Source organism: Lolium rigidum, chromosome 4, assembly GCF_022539505.1.
Source record: "Lolium rigidum isolate FL_2022 chromosome 4, APGP_CSIRO_Lrig_0.1, whole genome shotgun sequence".
NCBI lineage: Eukaryota > Viridiplantae > Streptophyta > Magnoliopsida > Poales > Poaceae > Lolium > Lolium rigidum.
In genome coordinates, this window is record NC_061511.1 from 174,982,893 (window position 1) to 174,992,220 (window position 9,328).

A 9,328-nucleotide genomic window follows, 5' to 3' on the forward strand; every position below is an offset into this window, starting at 1 on the left:
TCACGGGAGTGTACGATCTGAATTAACATAACCACGGGCTGTATGGTCAGATGCTTATTTCCAAAGATACGAATGTTAAATAAGAAACATATTTACAAACACAAAGGAACAACAAGGACGGGTACTTATGCCGAACACTAAGAACCATGATTAATTAAAGAAAATGGTCATCATCAAAATAGCTCGGCTGGAACACTCGACAGTGTGTAGTGGAGACGCTATTAACGCAACCAAAGACAAAAGCCGTAAAGGATGCCACACCACACTGCCTTGCCAACAAGTCTTCTTCTACCTCCCCACCTGAACCCATTCCATTCTCTTTCCTTCTCTCTCTCTAGCTACCTAGCTAGGTAAGGTAGCGACGCTCCTCCCCGCTCCTGCCGACAAACAAGAAAACTACGTACCAGGAGAGAGAAAGAACACTGGTAGCTGAGAGTGAGAACTGAGAAGCAACCGCTATGGAGCCAGCTCCCGGTGAGGGATCAAGCACGCCGGAGGAGGCTGGACCCTCCTCATCCTCGGCTCCCGTTGAGAAGACAGAAGAACCGAAGCAACAGGCGCAACCGCCTGAAGGAGGACGGCAACAAGCCGTAGTGCAGGAGCACCTACAGCCGCAGCCTCTGTCGCAGCAGCCGCCGGTGCCGGCGGGGCTGAGCCGGTACGAGTCGCAGAAGCGGCGCGACTGGAACACGTTCCTGAATTATCTGCGCAACCACAAGCCGCCGCTGACGCTGCCCCGGTGCAGCGGCGCGCACGTCATCGAGTTCCTCAAGTACCTCGACCAGTTCGGCAAGACCAAGGTACACGCCGACGGCTGCGCCTACTTCGGCCAGCCCAACCCGCCGGTGCCGTGCGCGTGCCCTCTTCGGCAGGCATGGGGCAGCCTCGACGCGCTCATCGGACGCCTCCGCGCCGCCTACGAGGAGTCCGGCGGCCGCCCCGAGTCCAACCCCTTCGCCGCGCGGGCCGTGCGCTTCTACCTACGCGAGGTGCGCGAGGCGCAGGCCAAGGCGCGCGGGATCCCCTACGAAAAGAAGAAGCGAAAGCGCGGGAGCACTGCCGCCCCCGCGGCACCGCCTCCCGTCGTCACCGCTGCAGAGGCGGCAGGGACGTCGGGAGGCGGCGAGGACGACGACGACGAGCCGACACAGTCTACTGAGCAACGCCAGACGACGCCGGCATCTCCTGCTACTCCGCCAACTCGAAGTAGTAGCGCGGGCGGTACCAGCACTACCGCAGCGGCGGCAGCCACCACAACAACGACGACGAGGGGGAAGGAAGCGGCAGAAGGATCAGCGTGATAAGTGTAGACCATTAATTTACCCGTTTGATTATTCCATCACATCAAAATTCTAATCCTGCACCATCATATATAATCTTTAGTTGTCTGTTATTATAATTCTGTTTGTTATGATTTGTTGAAGTATATAAGAAAGAGGAGCTCTAAGTGGTTCATAGGATCATGACAGAATGGAGAACATCAAGAAAATCCGTGCATTAACTAATTAAGAACATTATTTGTTTTCCAGAATAAGTGAAAGATAATTTTGTTTGCTTGAATAATTTGTTCTGCCAAATTAATTAAGCTTCACTGTTTGTTGATTTGAGTGCAATATATAGGGCCACAGTGATATGAATGTCAAGCCCGATGGGTCCTGCTGATTAGCAATCGACCACCATTGGCTTAGTGCCTTCCCTAATCTTCTCCATTACTATATTCCGTTTTATTATCTCCATTTTCTTGGCCCCATTCATCACCATTTCTGTCTAATGACACTCTTGAGACAGCGACGTACATTTTTACGAACAGTGGCTGCCCAGGCCCTAGTTACTATATACATTTTCGTACACATTAGTTGTGGTGTCCTTGCTCAAGGAAAACAAATTAGTTTTTTTTTGGTTCTTTGACTTCGGAGACAATGAGCAGTACTCTTAACAATGGTAGCATGATTTAACTATTTGGATGTGGTGTGTGAATGTATGAACACACAAAGCGGCAGACACATACACAAAAAGTTGCACATCACATGTCAGTATCGATACAAGATATACCAGTATAACATAAGCTTTCTCGAATCCTCACAATTTCTTCCCTTGTCATCTTACATCTTTTCCAAGCGCAATGCCGTCTCTCTCGTCTTTTCCTTTCGGTTTCCTTCTGTTTTTGTTTTCTGGTGATCTCATCGCCTTCCTTTTCTCAATGCTGGTTGCCGGTACGATATGTCTTGTTGTCTTGATCAGTTGGGCATTGACACTTGGAGTACTTATTGTGATTACTTGCCAAGCTTGCACTGCTCCAAATTATGGAGCTCTCATAGGGGTCTAGAAAATTATTCAATACCAAGTGTTCATATGCATGGTTAACCTTTTTTTTTGTATTGATCCATACAACTATGGACCAGTTAGAATCTGGTATGAAGTTTTAAGATATATGCATTGAATAAAATAGATGCAGTGGCTGGAGAATTTGGAGTGAGCTATCTAAAATGTTTGAGTATTGGTTTGGCTGACAAGATTGCTACTTTTTTTCTTGTGCGTACAAGTATTTCCAATTTTTTTTATTTCAGATACACAGAGATACATGCTTTCTTATTATTGTAGTACTAATAATAGGTTTTAAATATCGCACTATAGGCTATAGCGGCAGCCTTCGAAAAAGAGTACAACGGGATTATAGCTCGCTATGGCCAGCCAACTTTTAGCGGGCTAATGCACTTGGCCGCACCTCTTCGAAGGGCTTTAGAGGGACTATAGCCGGCTATTTAAAATTATGATTAATTACATAATAAGTTCACGCAAGTGATCTGGAAATCCCAATGACTAAAATGTAGCAACTAAATGTTGTAACCGAGTAAGAGCTCATACACTACATGACACATTGTGCTTTTATACCCTACGAGCTCTATGTATTCTGAAAAAAGGATTTGTAAGGCACATGCAATTAGTAGAGTCTCAATCTATGTTCTCCAGATATGTGATTGTATTGATATGACGAATGCATCAATAATGCCCAAATATGAAATGTGCAACTGGCATACCAGCTTAGCTGTTCCATTGTTCTTTCCGAATAGACGTCTAGACTATGCATGATTCTCAGAAATGATACTTTGAACATACAAACTACTTGTTGGTTCAAGGTATACTTTCTTTAGCGCGTGCCTTGCGCGCATGAATTGATACGTACATATTTTTCGATAAAGGGAATATATTAATATCAAAAGATACCAATTACACCCAGCTACCTGCAACAACGGCCCACCCTAATGACAGTACGGATGCACAAAGCCAAAAAAGAGTAAAGAAAACTAAGAAATAAAAGTCCCGCTCCAGCCTTCTAGACCTAGCAACAGCAATACAACCACCACTGTGACAACACATGAAGTACATACTCTCCAAAAGCGACATCTCCAAGAAGGAAACCGTGCACCAGCGCCGTCGTCGCCGGACCAAAAGTCTTAGGATTTCCCCCTAAAGATAGTCCCCACTCTCAAAACAATACCTCCAACAAGAACATTGCCAGGCACAACCAGTTAAGGCCAGACCTTAGGTTTTCACCCTGAGAGATAGGACTCTGAACTTCCCCTGTGCTGCCGCCCCCACATGCATACCACTGCTGCAAGCCCGGACGCTGCGGCATCCATCAAGCATCACGTTGACTCGAACCTCCTTTAGCCAGTCCACCAGTCCGGCCTTCATGATATTCCTTATTCTGACTTCATCATGGACCAAAAAGTCATCTGATGTCAACACAGAATATAGCTTCGCGGCGCTCCCTCGGAACCAAACGGTCGGAATAAAACATGGGTGCGTGCGACCGAATACCACCTGATCCAGCAAACTACAGACAAAATATGCACTATTCTATTCTCCAGCGGAGATTTCCGGAACTCATCTCTCCCAACCAATTGAGCTAGGCTCACTTCATATAGACACTACATTTGATCGAGCTATATTCAGGTGGGAGCCTTTGTGTTCCTCCCGGTGAACCATCAAAAAAAAAAGTGTTGCTAGTACAAGAATCCAAGAACTAATTATAATGATCCAAGCTGCACACTGGAGAGGAGTAGATTTTGGCCGACAGGCAGTCAGAGGCAAATCTAGTACAGTACACGTACTAGATGGCATGGAACGGTTTGAAAATTGAAAAAATTCTCCTTGTACAGGGCCAGATGAACAGCGTTCCCTCTCTTCGTCTCTCAAAAGACACCGGCCGCCACATGCAATTATTTCTTTGAGGGTGTAGGCCGTACATGATGCGCTGCGCTTAATATTCATTGTGTCTGGGACGATCCTCAACCTCAACCTCAACGCAAGAGGCCGGGTGTAGGTATAGCTCCTTTCTTTGCTTGTTTTCTCTGCCTTAATTTGCAAACGTCTTTGGTTCTTTCTGCTTTTCCCTGGCTCCACCTCCACCTCCACGCCACTTTTGTTGCCTGCTGGTGCTGGACCTCACTTTTGAACTGACGTCACGTCAGCTAGCTGAGACACGGCGGGCCCACGAGGTCAGCGAGAGTGCAGTCGATGACGAGCCCTCTGCTGCCTGCGGCAGTCAGTCATTGACTCGTGTAGTACGGGGGACTAGCTTTCTGCCACATGGGCTGCTTGGGCCGCCATCATTTTCCTGGGTTCGACTTGGGTGGGTCACGCACTGAGGACTCATGCATGTTGGAACTACCTCGGGGTCCAACACCAAGGACCTCCGGTTTTTCTCCATGGTGTTCTTAAAATAATAGGACCAAAATGCATGTATATGGTCAAATCAGAGCCAACTTACATGACCACATGGAATATGTGGCAGAGCAACTTATTTATTATGTCAATGTCAACTTACATGAAAACAACTATTAGGATGCTATTGTAAACCTCGGTACCGTTCTTCATGCATAGGATTTTGGAAGGAAAAAAAAAGCTCAAAGTGGATTAGAAATCATGCTGTTTTCCTCTGAACTGAATTGAGAGAAAACTCTACGTTTTCTTTTGCCCCACTACAATACTAATAACTTGTGGCATGGGTGGAGTTTTTTCGTTCCAATGTGTTAGGTTCACTTCTTTGTGAACGATAGTGAGGACAATAATTAAATATTTTTTTGCGGGGGGAATCATTAAATATTTACTGGTCCATAAAGCCTATTGGGATGGCTTCTTTCCATGCACATGTTTCTTGGTCGAGCGTTCTCCGGCTTTGTTTCTGAGAGAATCAGATTTCCTAGGGTTTTGCGATGACCAATTCTTTCCAAGCTTTTCGAGTTTCCTTCTTATGTCGTTCTTATGGAAATAATAATAATTTCTTTCATACACAAAATCAAATCAAACAAGATTGATTCTATGGCTTAAACTTAACAACTTATTAGTGTATCCATGTAATATTTGATGCTACTAGCTGCCGGTTGAGACATGTCACATCATTTTCAATGTGTTGCGTATACATAGTGAGAAGGATGTGCGTATGTTAGAACCCATATTCTTCGAAGGTAGAATTCGACATAGCGATGGAGACTTAACCAAATCGCGGCACCTTCACTACAAAATTTGGAAACCTACTATGCGGAAAGCAAATCCATAAGAAAAAGAACATCCATAATTTTTTCACACAACAAATCAATGGAAGACATCACTAGAGGAAACATGTTGATATATGCGAAGATAAAATTGGCACGACAGATCTTCCGGGGGCTAAAAGCTCTGTTGGCTGGCGAGACTTCGTGGCATGTTGTTGACGGATCTCGGCAGCGACCACGCGTGCGTAGGTGACCGCTTGCAGGGAGGTGGGGCTGTTTGGCACCATGGTGGTACCCGTGGCTACCTTGGCGAGGGCTTTCTCCTTATTCTAGATTGTGAATATGGCGGTAGCTAATTTCGGAGCGTGCACTTAAGACACTCTCTCTAGTTTTGGTTGGTATGCCAACAACGGTTGTGGCCAGCGAACTAGGCCTCGTTTCTCCTCAGTCATTGTGCTAGTTGGTGTTGCTATCAACTTATTTGGTGGCCTTGGTTATGTATGTTCCTTGTAAATGTTTTGTCTTTCTTTGTTGAATAAATTTAAATAAAAGAGGTCTTATGCACTTTGATGCAGAGGCTGAAGGTTTCAACCTCCGTTTCCTAAAATAATGCAAGTTTTGTGCTAACCATTCACCTATAAGTTTTCGGGTCCTGCACATGCAGTGTATTGCAGATTCACAATTCAAATCGTTTCTTTGGAAATATAATCAATGGTAATAGAAGTAATAGGCGACTAATGGTGGCGTACACAGCTGATGGAGCTCTATAACTCACCCTGTTTAAATGGGAGTATAAAGTAACTTTCAGAGGCCTACACATCTTTTTGGATATGCCTGATGACCACGCAATCTGGTGGACAGGGACTTCTGAGTCCACCACCTTCGTTAGCCCAAAATAGATTACTGTATCTTCTCAGCATAGTCCTCAGTTAGTCAGATTTATACTCTACCGCAAAGTCCAAACCTAAGCAAATGCTCTCAAGCTGTAAAATGCACGAACCCTGGATCATGTTTTGCTTTACACGAACTGCAGAACCCTCTGTTCTTTTTTACTGTTTTCATTAGCTGCGATGTAATATGTGCCCAAGAGGAGGACTGGATCTCCTTCATGTTGTACCAGTGTAGTACCACCACAGTTAATACAAATGCACACACGCACGCGCCTGCAGATCGCATTCAAACAAGTGAAAATCAGCAAGGGTGGTCCTGGGGAGAGTTTGGTGACAGGAGAAAGCACCCATCCGATGAAAACGACGACATACATCTGTTTATGTCATGTTCATGCGAATTCGCCGGGTCCAGTCTGAGTTGAAGTCGCTTGCAGCCAACATGACTGTACGAATCCGATGTATGCGCTAATGCGATGAGGCGTTGGCATGCTAGCTCGAATTGTAGTAGTATGTTCGTGCTGCCTGAACTAATTTGTTACTGATTTACGCGCTTATGCGTTGATGCGTTGGCGTGCTAGCTCAAGCTGTCGTAGTATGATTTTGATTTCTGAAATAACTTGTTACTGACTTCACAAGGTACTGCATGGTAAATATGTGATCATCATCAGTCACCTCAGAAATCAAATTGGAAAGGAAAATTAATAGCATGTTGATCCTGGGGACATGTAACGAAATACCATATTGGATGGTACTTCCTATGTTCAGTTATAAGAAACATCTTATATTAGTGAACGGCGGGAGTATATTCTTACTCTGTGATTTTGGACAGAAAGAGGCACCCACCTACACTGAGATTCCGGGCACCGGACTGCAGCAAGTTCGTTTTCAGTTCTTCACCAGGTCATAGGAACAGGATGATTAGAACTGTAAAGACGATTGACATGACATAATGGAGTCCTAGAGCCTTTCTTTACATCTGAAATCATCGAACGGCACTAAGAAGAATTGTTCTTCTTAAAGAAACTTTCAGCCTTTAGACCAAACTTTCAGGTTTACTCGAAACGCGTCGTACATTCCTGAATTCTGATGCATTGTGAAAATCAGCAAGGCTGGTCATGGGGAGAGTTTGGTGACAGGAGAAAGCACCCATCTGATGAAAACGACGATATACATCTGTTTATGTCATGTTCATGTGAATTCGCCGTGTCCAGTCTGAGTTGAAGTGGCTTGCAGCCAATAGTAGTAGTATGTTTTTGATTTCTGAACTAAATTTTTTACTGAACTTCAGAAGGTACTGCACTGCATGGTAAACATGTGATGTCCCTCAGTCACCTTAAAAATCGAATCGGTCTTTTTTTTATAGCATGTTGACCCTGGGGACATGTAACGAAATGCCATTTTGCATGGTATATTCGTTGCTCAGTGATCTTAGACAGAAAGAGACACCTATACTGTGATCCGGGTCACCGGATTGCAGCAAAGCTAGTTTCAGTTCTCCACCAGGTCACAGGAACAGAACAATTGTAACCATAAGGACGATTGACATGACACGATCGATTGCAACAGCCTTTCTGTACATCTGAAATGATCGTATGGCACTGAGGAGAATTGTTCTTCTTAAAGAAACTTTTAGCCTTTAGACAAAACTTTCAGGTTTACTCGAAACGCGTCGTACGTTTCTGAATCTGATTCCATTTGTTCCCACGAAGAATTCCTGGCAACATACATTGGTGCAGGTCAATCATGATAGTTCACCGATCGATGACATTTGACATGGTACGCTTGCGTACACAAACCGTTCAGCTGGCCACGATTAGGGCGAGATGGATCATATATGTCTGGTGCCTTCGACATAATTCCATCCCATAATTGGGTGGTGGCAGGAACAATTAAATTAGTCGTGAGTCACAAGACAAAAGGCAGCGCGACGAATTTGATGCCAACAGATCGACATGAAACCTCACTATATCTTGTCTAGGCTTTAGGTGTGAAACGTATGTACACCACCTATGCTAGGGTTCCTTTCGGTCCGTTTTCGAAGGAAAAGTGAAACGGAGGGCCAAATACGGAAAAGGAAGCGGCATTTGGAGGAAAAGAAATGGAAACGACAAAATCATAAACGGAAACGAAAATAAAACGAAGGAGCCCTTTCCGACGAAAAGGAAAACGGCAGAGGAAATTCCGGAAAAATAAATACAGAAAGTTTCTGGAAATATAACCTAGAGAGGCCCGTGCATTTAGTAGGCCTACATTTACATATGAAACTGGGCTTAGCCACGTATCAAGTCCACTAATTACTCTAACCCTAATCACTTTATATAATTTTGTGTGCATGCAGCTGTTAAACTATGTGTGTTACTTTATGTGAAATTGCCGCTTGTCGAAGTTAATTAGTGATATATCTTGTCTTATTGACTTTTTATTTATGTGTGTCTTTCGGTCTACAAATCAAGGTATTATGCCGCATTGTGTTGTGGCAAATTTTCGTTTTCATAATGTATCCGCTATGTATCCATTCTGCATTCGTATCCGAGGATTTCCGTTTTCATATTCATTTCCGGGGTTTTCGATTCCAACAAAATAAAAGGAAACAAAAATGATAAAGCGTGTTTTCATCCGTTTTCGTTTCATTTTCAACCCTAACCTATGCTACACTGCACACGTTTTGACGTTGGTGCATGCGATCAATCCGGCCACTAGACTTTGGTTTCGTAAGGATGAAGAAACGACTAAATTTGCACATATGCATGTTAATTATAGCATGTGATTGTCGCATGCCACAATACCATAGCAACATATATGTGCCTGGACTGTTTCTCCTCAGTCTACATTCGATCTTTCAAGATACAGCACTTGAAATCTGCCATCTGAATACCAGCTCTAAATATGCTAGTTGTCCATACTATATCTATTAGGGTAACCGTTGAGAAACGTCACCAA

General features: G+C 44.2%; 1 protein-coding gene across 1 annotated transcript; it reads left to right on the forward strand.

Moving 5' to 3' along the window:
* Positions 1-458: 458 nt before the first annotated feature.
* LOC124647823 (protein G1-like9) lies at positions 459-1,344 on the forward strand. Its single transcript, XM_047187691.1, has one exon. The coding sequence runs from the start codon at positions 459-461 to the stop codon at positions 1,299-1,301; it is 843 nt and encodes a 280-aa protein (XP_047043647.1). The 3' UTR covers positions 1,302-1,344.
* The last annotated feature ends 7,984 nt before the right edge of the window (positions 1,345-9,328 follow it).

Excerpts from the sequence above, each read along its gene's own strand:
- LOC124647823 (XM_047187691.1), top strand. The coding sequence starts at position 459 with ATGGAGCCAGCTCCCGGTGAGGGATCAAGCACGCCGGAGGAGGCTGGA.